The sequence below is a fragment of the Enoplosus armatus genome, chromosome 4 (genome assembly GCF_043641665.1).
Source record: "Enoplosus armatus isolate fEnoArm2 chromosome 4, fEnoArm2.hap1, whole genome shotgun sequence".
NCBI classification, from domain to species: Eukaryota; Metazoa; Chordata; class Actinopteri; order Centrarchiformes; family Enoplosidae; genus Enoplosus; species Enoplosus armatus.
In genome coordinates, this window is record NC_092183.1 from 6,034,881 (window position 1) to 6,048,748 (window position 13,868).

Genomic DNA, 13,868 nt, shown 5'->3' on the forward strand with positions numbered 1-13,868 from the left:
CAGCAGCAGCGACGCATCATAGCCAGCTAATAATGCTAGCAGGGAGGCGAGTCTGAATGGTCTCCTCCCAGCAACAAGACCCGATTCGCGGCCTGTGTGACAACCTCTCCACGGAAGGCTTTCAGCTGAAACAAACGCCAGGCAGACAAGGGAGCGCTCCCAAATGAAAAAACACGACGTGCAGAAGCTCCTCTGAGTAAAAATCTATCTCTGTACTAGACGCTTCATGTTACTTAACAGACACACACATATCTTAGTGGCTCGCGCTTTGCAGCGAGAACCGGTGGTGTGTTCGCGCTCTGCCCATAGAAATGTAATCATCGTTCCAGACTTCGTAAGGGCAGCTGCTGCGCATGCGTGATTACCTTCCAGACGGTTACTAGTCATACTGGTAATAAACTGTTAGTAATATACCCACAGTAATTCACTCTCCTACTTATACTTCATTCATTTTTGAATAACAGATCTGTCTCTGTTTCTGTTATCTTAAGAATCTACTTAGTTTTGATTTACCTCCAAGTGTTGTAACCATTAGACTTATTTGTTTGACAACTTGAATGAAACCACGAGCATGAGCAGTTGTTCCTTCTTGAATGATTTCTTTATTTCAGTATGAATTTATCACAAAATGTGTCCACGTTCTTATTATTATAGTCCTGTCCTTGTGACATTGACCAATAATGCCATCTAGTGGTGAAATGTGGTATCAGAATTTGAAGCATTTCAGTGGTTTTGTAAAGCAGTATGAGTGCCAACACTAATTTGTATGCAGTCAAAAAATAATCTGTTAGTATTCTAATGACAACAGATAAAATTGTAGCATGGAAATAAAATTGCAAAACTGAGAAAGTAAGTTTTGAAGTGGTCTTTATTTTATTATCATCACAAAGGGAATTTTGGTAGGCAGACACAAACACTTCACAAAAATAGTAGAATACACTGATGACATTGAGCTGCAGCAATCTATAGTCAAAAACATAATTATATTAAATTATATTAGGAATAAATATATTAAATATGAAAATGCCTTCAAAATTTAAAATAGCATCAAAAGATGGAAACACATCTACTACCCTGTGTAAAAGGCAAATGAAGTGCAGTTCTACTAAAGATAAAGTGAATGTGTGCAAGTCTCTGTATTACTTTAAGAGATTCAGCCTTTCAGTGGCTACATGGATAAAAGAGTCTATTTTTGAGAGTCTAATTAAATTTTAGTTTTTAAAAAAAACATGCATTGACCTATTCATTTGACCTCCATGAAGGAGTTGCACTGTGGGAAAGCTTTTGATGACTTATAGGGTTAGATCATCCATTTGGTATATCAACATTTGGTATAAAATAAAACCAAAACTATAAGCATAGCTATAAATAAGGAAGAGGATTAGGGTCTTTTAAGTCATAGTTGACTACTTGTTGGACACACACTTGTTGGACACGTGTTACAGTCAGTGTAGGAATACAAAAAGCCAGGTTTTATCCCAGGTACATTCAAGACAAGTTATCAGTAAGGTACAGTCATTTCTTCAAGAAAATGGACAAAGGAAGATCAAGGGGACTTTTCTCTTTCTCCCAGCCAAATTCAGGTTCTTTGTGGGCCCCAAGAAATCGACCCTCTAAGAACATCTCTGATGAAGAGGAGTTTGAGGAGGAAATCATGGAGGAGGTTCAGGAGTTTGCAGTGGAAGTTGGGGAGAACATAATGGAGGATGTTCAAGAGCTTTCAGAAAAAGTTAGGAGAAAATAATCTGGTCCTTAGGCTCTCTATTGTCCCCAAGTAATCAGCCCTCTGAAAACATTTCTGTTGAAGATGAGATTGAGAAAGAAATCATGGAGGAGGTTCGGGAGCAGCCCCCAGCCTCCAGCAGAGAAAACATCAGCTACACTCCCTTCAGTGAGGTAAGAGATAAGATCAGTGGCACACATGTTTACACACACATCAAAACAGTAAGAAGTAAAAATAATAATTTCACATGACATGAGATAGTATTTAACATTTTATTATATCAATATGCATATCAACTCACAGAGAATGTTATATTTGGAAGGTAAAACTAATACTTGTTTTATGTTTCACAGACAGAGGAATCTGAGAGATCTGAGAAATCTTTGGAAATTCAGCAACACCTAGAGGAGGAAAGAAGAGCCAAAGCTGCTCTTGAAGAGGCCTTGAAGAGGGAAAAAAGAGATAAAGCTCAAAAGAAAGAAGCTCTGAAGCAGGAGCGAAAAGAAAAAGACGCTCTTGCAAAGACTCTGCAGAAGGAGCAAGCTGAAAAAAAACGCCTTCGTGTTGAGTTGGAGTTCCTGAAGGCACAAGTGGCTGATCTCAAGAAGTTGCACAGAGAGCAACAGCGGAGCAAAGCAAAGCTGAAAGGTACAATCTCTGACATGACAGCTGATCTTGAGAAGGACAAGAAGGTGATTGAGAAGCTCAAGAATGATATGGAGGCGTCCTCTTATCAGCACAAAAAAGAACTTGAAGAGCGCGATAAGGAGAATTGCGCAGAAATCAAGGCACTAAAGGACCGCCTCATTGAGCAGCAGGACAAAAGTCTGGAGAAAGACAATGACATTCAATCCCTGCACTTCAGTATTCAGAGTCTTCAAAGCGATATTGACACCAAAGACAACATTGTTTCCTTACTGCAGGAGAAAGTTGACCAGTGGGCCTCAGACCTCAAAGAGGAGAGAACAAAAAACTGTAACCTCCAGACAGACTATGAGGCTGCTGTCTCCCAGCAGCAGAAGGAAGCAGAAGAACTGGACCACATGACTCAGGAAAACCAAAAACTCACTTTTGGCAATAAAAGGCTGCAAGGCGAACTTGAGGCTGCCCTAAAAAAGTGGCAGCTTGATCAAAAACAGTTTCAGGAAGACAGAGGAGCTTATGGCAGACTTGAGGAGGCCATTAAGAAGGAGAAGGCTCGGTTCTGGAGAGCGTATAAAAAGTTACAGACGCAAGAGAAAGAGCTCTCTGAGAAGACTCTGGCTTTAGAAAAGAGCCTGACCACTGAAAAGTTGTTAAGGTCTTCCCTCAAAAGTGAGAAGAAGCACTTTGAGCAGATGGTTTTAGAAAAGCAGGCTGCAGCCAGTTCTCTAACAATCTCCAATCAGCTGAGAGAAGCATCTGCGTCCTCAGAGCGTCTGATGTACGACATGCAGACATTAAGGATGGAGAACGCAGACATCAGAGCTAAATTCGGGGCTATGGAGAGAGAATGTGACATAAAACATCAACATTGTTCTCTCTCTGAGCACCAGGAAAAGAAGATGTCAAAGAATAATGATATAATCTCTAAGAATCAATTCACCATTGCTAAGCTCCAGGGCATGGTTGATGAGCTCAAAGCACAGCAGTCAGAGAGCAAGACAAGGCAGGCAGAACTTGAAGATGCCCTGAAACAGGACAAAATAAGGAACTCCGAGTTGCAGCAGAGAATGGATCAAATTACCTCTGCTCTTGGAAAAGAAAGGACCAAGTGTGAGAAGCAGCACGTCGAGCTCAAGGAAGCTTTGACCAAGCAGATAGAAACTCTGGAGGAAAAGCAGAAACTGGCCGTGGCTCTCCAGAAAGCTCAGGGCAGCTACTCCAGGCTTCAGGGACAACAGCTGGCGGAGTCAAACTTTCAGTTCAGACACATCGGTGACACTGAGTTCAGGCTCAACCAGCAGAAAACTGCCCTGGACGAGAGCACAAAGGCTCTGCACCACCTGCAACGGGAATACACAGACCTCAGCAGGAGGCACAGTGACATTAACTCTGACTATCGTGAGCTGCTTAAAACTCACAGTGCCCTCCAAATCCAATACGAGAGGCTCAGCTATGCACAAGGTAGACCCCGACCACAATTCAGTCCACCTCCGTACACAGTAACTCATCCCTGAAGATTCTCCAACATCCAGGTGACTGAATCAAGGATCCAAGGATAGAGGATAGATGTGATTAGTGCTATTTACTTTTTTGTGTGAGTTGTACTTTAGTTATAGTTATGTAAACAATGTAAATAGTGTATTAATAAAATAAAAAATAAATAATGAAAAAATATAAAACTGCAGTCAGAAAATTGTGAAAGCAAAAAAGGTGTAGTTAAGAGAACAATCTCACCACAAGGTCCTTTTAGCAGCTTTTCTGGAGCTTTCATTCATATCTCATGATATATATTAGCAGATGGAGTTTTTTTTGTCAATGTTAGTTTAAAAGATTTCTCAACTGCTGTTCAAGGTCAGCTTTTATATAAACATGGACGAGATGATGAAATCTAAATATACTAAATGGATCTTGTGGTGAGTGTTTTCTCAAAAGTAGTTTATCATTACCATTTCCTTTTGATGAAATTGCCCTGTGATTTGAAAAAATAATTCTAATTTCTTCTGTAGTTGCCACAGAAGGGCAACAATACTTTGGCTGAGGGTTCAAATGAATGTCCACGTGTACCAGACTCAGCAGACATTTTAATGGAAATGTACATACATGACAACAAAGAAAAGCTAAAGTTGTTACAATATTTGACAACAGTCGGTTTAAAGATTCTATATGGAGTTTTCAGAAAGTTGTTGTTATTAATGACACCGGTGGCTGTTAAGTGAAGGGCAGTCAGCATCCTGTTGCTCGTGCATGCACTCTGTAGGCATGAGCGAGTAACCTGGGCACTGATTTTACTTACAAATCAGAGCACTCACATTACAAAGAGTGAGCACAACATGATTGAACTGAAACAGTGCAGACTCTTTTTCAAAGCACTTGACAGCTGTTGTGTCACTTTTACCATTCATATTTATTGTGTTCGACTCTCCTGAAGGCCAGCAGGTAAAATAATATAAAATGCAAACCTAGTGACACTTCCTCTTCTCCCACATTTCACACGCTTCCTCTCACCTCACTTAGACTTTGTCTAAGAGAACTTATGCACACTGATGGAGGCATGCGTATGTACACACAATATGCCTTCTCACAGCACAAATCTTGACTTGCCGTAGTAAGAAACACACAGGTGGCATGGTGGCGCAGTGGTTTGTACTGTCGCACGGTATGGCGCACTGTTGTCCCGCAAGACACTGAATCCTAAGTTGCTCCCGATGGAGGCCAGCACCTTGCATGGCAGCTCGGTCGCCATCGGTGTGTGAATGTGTGAGTGAATGGGTGAATGAGACTTAGCTGTAAAGCGCTTTGGGAACCGTGAAGGTTGAAAATAAGTGAGATCTTTTACCATTTACAGGTTTGACCAATGACATCACCAACACAACGATAACAGGACCCTGAAACTGAAGCAGCTAAATTGAATTCAGCCATCATTCATTTTATTATTTACACCTGTACTTTTCCTACTGTGACATGTCAACATGTCTTCTGTGAGTCTTTATGGGCTCCACAATGACCTCCGTCTAACAGTGAATGTTTCCTGCCTCTAGTTTGCTGACCCATGGCTTAAAGAAAAACACAGCATCCAAAGAATACAGCCACAAAAAATAACTTTAATGCAATAGTGATTTAGATGCCAGTAGCCACGAGGCTGTTTGAATGAACAGACTGTGAGAGTATATTGCATAGGTTGTTAATCTGGGACAGTCCTGCATGAAAGCTGAGTGAAAAACAATAACCTGTGACTCCAACAATTCCTCAGTGTCCCTAAGCAATAAAAAAGTTCATTTTGATCTTTTCTGTTCCTGTTGACCATTTTGAAAGATTTTTTTTGTTGTTTGTTGTTTTGAGATATTACGGGACAGTTTTGTATGCATGCCGATGCAAAGCATGGAGGTGGTGGTGAGACAGCCGGTCACTGTGGCCATGATGAAGGTCCACTGCCGGGCAGAAAGTGTGCAGAGAGGGCTTCCAGGGACGCGTGTAGAAATCCTCTTTCATTCAAACATGTTGCACTACTTTAAATCACACTGTGACCTACCAGTCCATAAGCACATTTTATAATGGTTTGTAAAAACAACATTTGAATCATTTAATTTTTTCACATTTGTAGATTAACTTCAAGGTTTGCTAAAAATGTTATAAATAAGAACAAGTTACTAGTTTGGCTTTGATATAAATAATGTAATAATACATAGTTCAAACAGACACTTCTCTCTAAAAACATTTAAATATTTTCAAATATTGCATTTACGAAACCATGTCTTGTGGTGCTCTTATTCATAAGCAAAGTTCTAGACAGATTAGTTAAAGCCTTTTTCAAATGCCAAACTAGAAGGGGGTGAGCAGAGGTTTGCCATAACGACAGGTTTAGAAAAACAATCTCAGCCTCCCTGAGCAGAAAGTCACATCAATACCACATTTTAAATATTGAATAAAAACACTCAAAAGCTTGGCAAAACACACCACCCTCCATACTGTTTCCAACTCTCAGTACAACCAGGAGAGGCGAAGCTCACCTTCTTGTAGCTGGAGATTTTAAGTACTCAATGCAAAGGCTAATATTGTGTAACACACTACCCATTGTAGTTCACACACCTCTAACACTCAAATCAAATATATTTCTTTACAGGTCAACAGAAGTCCTTGCTATTGCACAGAAATACAGGGTATTTTTCAATGGGTACATCTAATGACAAGGCAGGTTATATAGTGACATTTTGGTTTGGTTTGACAGCATAAATGTTCATTGCTCTCAAAAGAAAAAAAACAAAAGACCAACACTGGTTGCTTGCTTCAAATTCTATTATTTCTTTGTGAGTATGAAGATGCTTGCGCCTTTGCAGCATGAAGTGTGCATGCATCGTCATCATTCAAATTAAAGGTTAAAAAGGCAAACCCCTTTTGATTAGGCTCAGCTTCATTTAACATCCCACTATAGCCTTTGGGAGACAAAACATGAACACCCTTCTTTTAACTTCCTCAGTGCTGCAGTGAGTGATATTCATAGAGGTGAACAAGTGCTGAATGAGCGAAACATGATGATGTGACATTCAAGAGCACGTTGACAATAAACACACAGGCCTAATATATAATTTTCTTGTAAAAACATGACTAAGACACAAACAGTTTAGTGTACAGCTTTCGTCTAAAAGGCAAGAAAGTCAAATAAATATTCTTGGAGATGCTCAAGGACAAATGTTCTCCTCTTTAAACTGAGAGGCGGTTGACTTACAGTGACCTCACAGGCATGAATGGAGAGAGAGGTAATGTGTCTGAAAGCCCATTTTCAATTAGCTAAACAAACACGCAATTTTGACCACCAGCCTCTCAATTTCAAGCAGTTATTTTGATAAAAACAAGACAAAAGGGGAGGAAAAATCAAACATGATACTGATAGAGGACTTCCACACATTCACCACTGATGAAACGTAACAATTTAAAGAGACAGACAAAACTGTAATTGATATTTAAATATTGCAAAACATACAAAAACAGTTTCCTTTGAAGTGTAAACATTAAATTGATGTCTGATGTCATTTTTGCACATGAAGAAATTATATAAAATAAATCATGTCTGTCATAACTATAAATCGTTCTCATTAAAATGTAAAAACAACATACTAAATCTCCATTTCTTATTATTACTGTAATAATAATGTTTATGTTAACATTTGTTTTGTATAAGTGTTTTTACTGTACTGTTATAAATAGTTATATGTAGAACATCTTAATTCATACTTTGACTCCTCCGGCTTTGTCTTTACAAGGCAAAAACAATACTTGTGTCTCTGCCACACTCAGATACACACACATCCATACACACGCACGCACACACACACACACACACACACACACACACACATCCCAATATGGTCAAACACACACACAAGCTGCCACAGTCACACAGGGGGTCACCAGGAGGCTCTATGTGCGATTGAGGGTCTGGAAGATTCTGGATATTTGGAGCATGACAGGGCCAGTCTCAGGGTCGTTCATCCACTGGGTGCTGTTCAGAGGATTCTCCAGCATGTCTTCGAACGCTGCATACAAAAAATTAGAAAGACATATTTAACAAAACCAGCAGCCTTTAAAAAGTCTTTAGAATTAAATGTAAAAATATCGTCCCTCCTATCCTGTCAAGACACTTTCATTTTGTTTGGGTGGTGGTTTAACCTCAACCTTTCACACCTAACCTGTTTGGTTCAGTTAGGTGGGTGTGAAAGCAGTCAATTGAACAATGGTGCGGACCAAACAACCTGGCCGAGACCACTTGAAAAAGGGGGACGTTTGTGGTATGAAGGCAAAACGGATCAACCACAAGATTTTGTGACAGCAAGTAATTTTAGCAAAAATTCAAAAGCTAAACTACTATTAAAGCCATCTTCTTATTACAAACTCTTAAGAACGCAATCTTCCAATCTGTATAGCCTACATTTATGCAAAAATAATTTGGTAACCATGGTAACACATATGTATGCATCAGAAAGTTACGAAGAGTTAAAACTAGTATTAAGCTTATGTCCTACGAGCCACAATATGAACCAGACCACAGCTAAAATACAACAATCTTTTTTTCTTTTTCTTGGTCCGGACCAAATGGACTGTTCTACCGGTGTGAAAGCGACCTCAGGTGTCACACTGTTAAACATATTCAGGCTGTAAAGTAAAGTAGCCTGCCTCAGCTACGTCTGCTTCAGCTTGTGATTTCTTTGATATTACTTGGGCTAGAATTCTCCTTTAAAGTGTGACTTCACTGTGTTATTGTTTGTTTACAAAATCCCCTACTATCCTGACTTTTCCACTAAGTTTGACCAGACTGTACCTAGCAGAGTCTTAGGATTGGTTAGACCCAACTGGACCACTGGATTCTCCAGAATGGCTTGGAACAGCGGGCTGTTGGTGTCGATGCCTTTGTCCATATCTTCTGGAGAAGGTTTCCTGTCTCCCAGCAGCCACTCGCACTGCAGGACGGAGAGACACAGTGAAAAACTTAATTCCTTTTTTGTTTTTGAAAATACATTGGTATCTTTACAGTGGTCAGAGTGCAGGATCAGCTACAAAGCAATGTCCATTTTTTCATACATGGCACAGCAGTTACTTTGGATTTCTACTGTTAAACTAATCAATATTTCTTAAAAATGATACAGGAAGTCCAGCATTGTCAAGTTTTGAATTGTTTTAGCATCAATGGCCCAATCGTGGCCTGTGTAAATGGCTGAAAGCACTATAGCAGTGGATGTGTAAACCTACTGCAGCATCTTGTTGGTTGTTATTCACCCTCAGAGCATCAACCACCTCCTTTTCATCAAACCCCATCTCCATCAATGCAATGACAGCCTGCAGAAACAAAGAAAAAGACTATGTGCTCAGATTAAGAATGTCTCCTTATAATTACAACAACATACACAGTCACACTTCTATGGAGCCTGGCGGGTGTCTTGGGGGGGTGGTGTACAGTGAAAGAGGTAGGTAGGAACAAGAATTTCAACCACTCAAATGGCAGTATGTTAGAAAAAGTAATCACAGTGGAAGTGGTTTGCTGGAAGATGGTGTGATGGAGCAGTGTTCCTGGGGAAAGAGTTAAAGAGTTATAAAAACTCTATAACTAAAGCCACCAACACTTTATATCCATGAGTGCGCTTTCCAGTATTCTCTGTTTCTAATAGGCTGCCTCTATACATCAATTCCAGTTCTATATGCTGTATATTAGATGATGCAGTCACAGATTCAGCAGTAGCAAAAATAATGTCAGTTATCACAGTTGTATCTGGTAAAAAGAATTCAAGATCTGCCCAGTCTGAAGGACTAGCTTCCACCTACACGACACAGACTAATAATAACAGTGAATATTGTTATTGGTTATTGAAACTGTTTCTAATAGGCTGCCTCTATACATCACTTCCAGTTCTATATGCTGTATATTAGATGATGCAGTCACAGACACAGCAGTAGCAAAAATAATGTCAGTTATCACAGTTGTATCTGGTAAAAAGAATTCAAGATCTGCCCTGTCTGAAGGACTAGCTTCCACCTACACAACACAGACTAATAATAATAACAGTGAATAACAGTGTATACTGTATAGAAAGAGGCGAATGTATGTAACCCTGCCCTCAACCTGGCAGGTGTGAGCTCCAAGATGAGTTATATAAAAGTAAGTAATAATCAAAGTACTGTATGAAAGCTCTGATAATAAAGCCACCCACTCTTGAGTCTGGTCTGAACTCCCGTTTCCTGCGGATCCTCTTGAAGATCTCTGTGAGCTCGTCCTGCCTGCTGCTTTCCTCTGTGCTCGACTGGCTGGAGAGGCTGCGGAGAAGGTTAGGCCCGGAGGCTGAGGCTGAGGCTGTGGCTGAGGCTGTGGCTGAGGCTGTGGGGCCTGGCGTGGCGGAAGCCGTGGCTCCTGCTGCCCCAGAAGAGTCCTGGCCAGGTATTGGTGCGTCTACAGAGGGGTCATCTACATGTTCGATAAGCCACTCCATTGCCTGGGTCACGGACATGCTGCAGAAAGAAAGGAGATGAGAAAAAAAAGGTTTCTACAAGGGTTTCTAGGATGAATTAGACTAAAGCTGAGCTACACAAGAACAGCAACAACTCAGATTTGTCTTTCTTCTTTTTGTCAAAGTCTTGCAGGAATAAATGCTGTAGACATACAGTTTGACTCATCAGTTGTATGTGAGTTGTTATTAAACCAACTCAGACTTACTGGTTCAATCTAAGAGCTTTGATGGCTCTGCTCTCTGGGAAACCCATTTCAGTGAGCTGCTGAAGGGCTGTTTCATCCACCCGATCCTCTTCATCTTCATCTAACATCGCTACAAGACACAGGAACACAGAGATCAGAGAACTGAAACTAAGGGTTGGGCAATATGTGTGAAATGTCTACAACAATAATCATCAGGATCTATTTTTCCAGCAAAAATACGTAAGAAATATGGCTCAGATATCTAAAACAAATACTCTAAATGATGTTCACTGCATTGAGCTCCATGGCAAAAACTACACCAGTACATAAAATATTTCATCCACATTAAAAGAGTCTTATATAAAATTTAGACAAGGGGGTCAGTGGTTTGCACTGTTGATTCACAGCCAGCTAGGGTCTTTCTGTGAGAGTTTGCATGTTATCCCCATATATCTGTGTTAGTAAACTCTGGGTGGCCTTTGTTTGTGTGTATGTGTTGGCCCTGTAATACACTGGCGACTTGTCCAGGGTGTACCCCGCCTCTTGCCCAATGTGGTCTAGCACATTAATGGATGGATGTATTATTGAACTTTATGTTTTAACAACAACAAAAAAAAGTCTTCCCCTGCTTCAGTCATAGAAACTTATTTTTCTGTGTTTGGTACATGTCAAACTAAATGTTCTATCATCCTAACTTTTCTGATGGCAGGATTACTGATATAGACTTAGTTTTAAAATAGTTATAAAGGGATTGTAAGCTTTACCGTTGGCCTTTTTGAAGAGTTCAACAGCATCAGGGTTCAAGGCAAGAAGCTTCTGAGCGACTTCAATGAGAGAAACCAAGATTTTTCTTAGCTCCGTCTGAAACTAGAGCAACACAAAACACATACACACAAACGCAACAAAAATGATTTTTGAATGTTCTAAACTGGTAGAATAATTCTTATTCACAAAATCTGCATGTTGCATTTGACTTCTTCCATACACCCCGTAAACTAAATCCCTCACACCAAGAGCCTTACATCTCTGATGTTGTGCTGGGTCACAGTGCGGTCAGTGTGGCGCGTGGACAGGCTGGTGGTGGCTTTTAGAATTGCGTCTTTATCTGGAGCCTTGTTATCTTGTTTCTTCTGGATAAAGGACAGAGACATGTAATTTAAAGCAGGCAAAATGAAGACCCCACATTTATGATTCCGGTTGTGCAGAATTTAAAGATAATGATAAAGAAATACTTTCAGTTCTGTTTCAATGAAGCCAAAAGTTGATTACGCTCACCTTTTCATCTGCACTAACGTCTGCCATTTTTGGAGGAGTTGGTGGCGGTCTTTTCTTTATGAGCAGCAAAACTTCTACAACATATATGAAACATGGTTGATTCCTGGAAAACTGCAGGATTGTCATAATCCCAAAACTTGTCAAATAGGGTGTTACATACCTTTATCTTTGAGGTTTTCATCAGCGACAGTTTTAGTGTCAATGAGGACTCTCTCTGTAGCAGCATGTATGAGTTTATGGTGGGTAAGTGTTTTGGGGTCTTCTAGACTTCCATGCACATACTATGAACCAAGCACAATATAAAGCATCTCAGAAATACAAAACAGCAAACAGTAAGAATGCGACTATTGATTATTCTCATCATTATGTAATCTGCCAGTTTTCAATTAATAATTGAGTCTAGAAAATGTTATGAGACATCTTTAAATTGTTTTTTTTTTCGTCTGACCAACAGTGCAAAACCTGAAAGTATTCAACTTACAAGTAGCAAAGTCTCACATTAAAGAAGCTAAAACTAGAGCATGTTTGCCAATGACAATAATGATTTGCTGCTTTGTCACATTGTGAATACCTTTATCAGATCAAAACAAGACATTTGAAAACCAAAGCTGGGACTCTGAGACTTGTCTTTATTATTGTCTGGTGTTTTATAAACTATTAATTTAAAAGGACAATTAATCAACTATCTATTTTGGCACTAACCCTGTACAAGTAGATTAAATGAAACGGTTAATAAAAGCCTGGAATCATAATACATTTCATCTTTACTCATGATGTCTGTGCCCGTGTGTCATTTTCCATGTTTTCATGTGAAACAAACATTATAGTCTGCCACTTGAGTTTATGCTATAGGCCATAGAAGGAGAAGTGAGATGAGCTGTGTAATAATAGACAGCCAGAAAAGCAGAGTGCCTCAATGGCGAGCCACTGGACAGTTAGCTAGGCTGAGAGGGGCAGCCAACCTGCTAAATTATAAATAGCAAAGGCTACCCAGTTACTATAAATACAAAGCCAGTGACACTGACACTGACAGTTTACACAGAGGGCATGGTAGACTACAAACACCCCAGGCAGAGGAGTGACAGGACAAAAAAAGCAACAAGGGAGACACAAACAACCCTAAAACCTACATGTTTCAAGCACTTCTCCTTCAGTTTCTCAACAGTGGTGTCTTCTGTGACCTCCTCCAACCACTCCGTGCCGTCCATGGTGCAGATGTGTATTTTCAACACTTTCCCGGCGAATATCTTCTCCTCCTGGACAAACATAGCTGCAGCCTTGAGACTAAAGAGTACCAGTCCAGTGACGTTAGCTAGCAGCAGTTGCTATGTGCTCCTGGCAAGCTAGCGTGCTAACGTTAGCACCCAGCTAGCCGTCGTTCTGTAAATCCGCCGACCACAGGACAAGAGCAGGCGCCGATTAGCTCAGGGCCATTTTCGATTTCATCTGCCGGTTTTCGGAGCGGTGGCAACCGATTAGTTCTGTGACCACCAAGTTGTTTCTTATTCCAGGCGAACACACAGGCAGCCAGCCAGCGAGTACCCTATTTTTACTGTAATGTTTGAACTTTGAACCTCAACGGTGCTACTACCGATGCATCATGGGAGCCGTAGTTCTTTTGGGTCACAGGCTATTCCATGCATAAAAATCAGTCAAACTGGTTCAGACAACTCACACCAGCTTTAAAAACACACTAAGAATAACAAAAGCATCTATGGTATTCCCTTAACCCGTGATAAGCAACGATGGATTACCATCCAGGGAACGCCTGCATCTGCCCTGGGGCCCCAGACCTCCAGGGGCCCCATAAGCTCCAGGTTGTCAACTGGTTTGTGCTAATTTAATTGAGAATTTGCTTGGTAATATGCACCACTAAAGCACAATATCAATTGACACAATAAGGACCACTACTGATTCTTCTGACAATTACCTTCTCAATAAATATAAATAAATAAATTTATAATAAAGATTAATAATTTGGTTTAAAAAATGTCCAAAAACAGTGAAACATGCCTGTCACAGTTTCCTGAAGCCTTCACGTCTTCAAAT

The 13,868-nt window shown here is 40.3% G+C and overlaps 2 protein-coding genes across 2 annotated transcripts; one reads left to right on the forward strand and one right to left on the reverse strand.

The window, feature by feature from the left end:
* Window positions 1-1,531: 1,531 nt before the first annotated feature.
* Window positions 1,532-3,882, forward strand: LOC139283754 (restin homolog). The gene is made up of 3 exons (XM_070903783.1): window positions 1,532-1,729; window positions 1,813-1,896; window positions 2,077-3,882. Exons 1-3 carry the CDS (start codon window positions 1,532-1,534, stop codon window positions 3,880-3,882), a joined length of 2,088 nt encoding a protein of 695 aa, XP_070759884.1.
* A 3,729-nt stretch (window positions 3,883-7,611) lies between these two features.
* On the reverse strand, window positions 7,612-13,340 carry ubac1 (UBA domain containing 1). Its single transcript, XM_070904928.1, has 11 exons — window positions 12,950-13,340; window positions 11,980-12,100; window positions 11,820-11,893; window positions 11,567-11,674; window positions 11,309-11,411; window positions 10,566-10,674; window positions 10,207-10,360; window positions 10,066-10,143; window positions 9,110-9,196; window positions 8,682-8,820; window positions 7,612-7,899 (listed from the first exon to the last, which is right to left on the reverse strand). The coding sequence occupies exons 1-11, from the start codon at window positions 13,085-13,087 to the stop codon at window positions 7,784-7,786; spliced, it is 1,227 nt and encodes a 408-aa protein (XP_070761029.1). The 5' UTR covers window positions 13,088-13,340; the 3' UTR covers window positions 7,612-7,783.
* Window positions 13,341-13,868: the final 528 nt, after the last annotated feature.

Bases quoted from the DNA above. Each gene is read 5' to 3' on its own strand.
- LOC139283754 (XM_070903783.1), top strand. From the start codon at position 1,532: ATGGACAAAGGAAGATCAAGGGGACTTTTCTCTTTCTCCCAGCCAAAT. The intron at 1,730-1,812 runs GTTAGGAGAAAA...GTTGAAGATGAG, and splicing joins TTCAAGAGCTTTCAGAAAAA to ATTGAGAAAGAAATCATGGA. The intron at 1,897-2,076 runs GTAAGAGATAAG...TATGTTTCACAG, and splicing joins GCTACACTCCCTTCAGTGAG to ACAGAGGAATCTGAGAGATC.
- ubac1 (XM_070904928.1), bottom strand. From the start codon at position 13,087: ATGTTTGTCCAGGAGGAGAAGATATTCGCCGGGAAAGTGTTGAAAATA. The intron at 11,894-11,979 runs GTATGTAACACC...TATATGTTGTAG, and splicing joins TGAAAACCTCAAAGATAAAG to AAGTTTTGCTGCTCATAAAG. The intron at 11,412-11,566 runs GTAAGGCTCTTG...GTGTTGCTCTAG, and splicing joins CCCAGCACAACATCAGAGAT to TTTCAGACGGAGCTAAGAAA.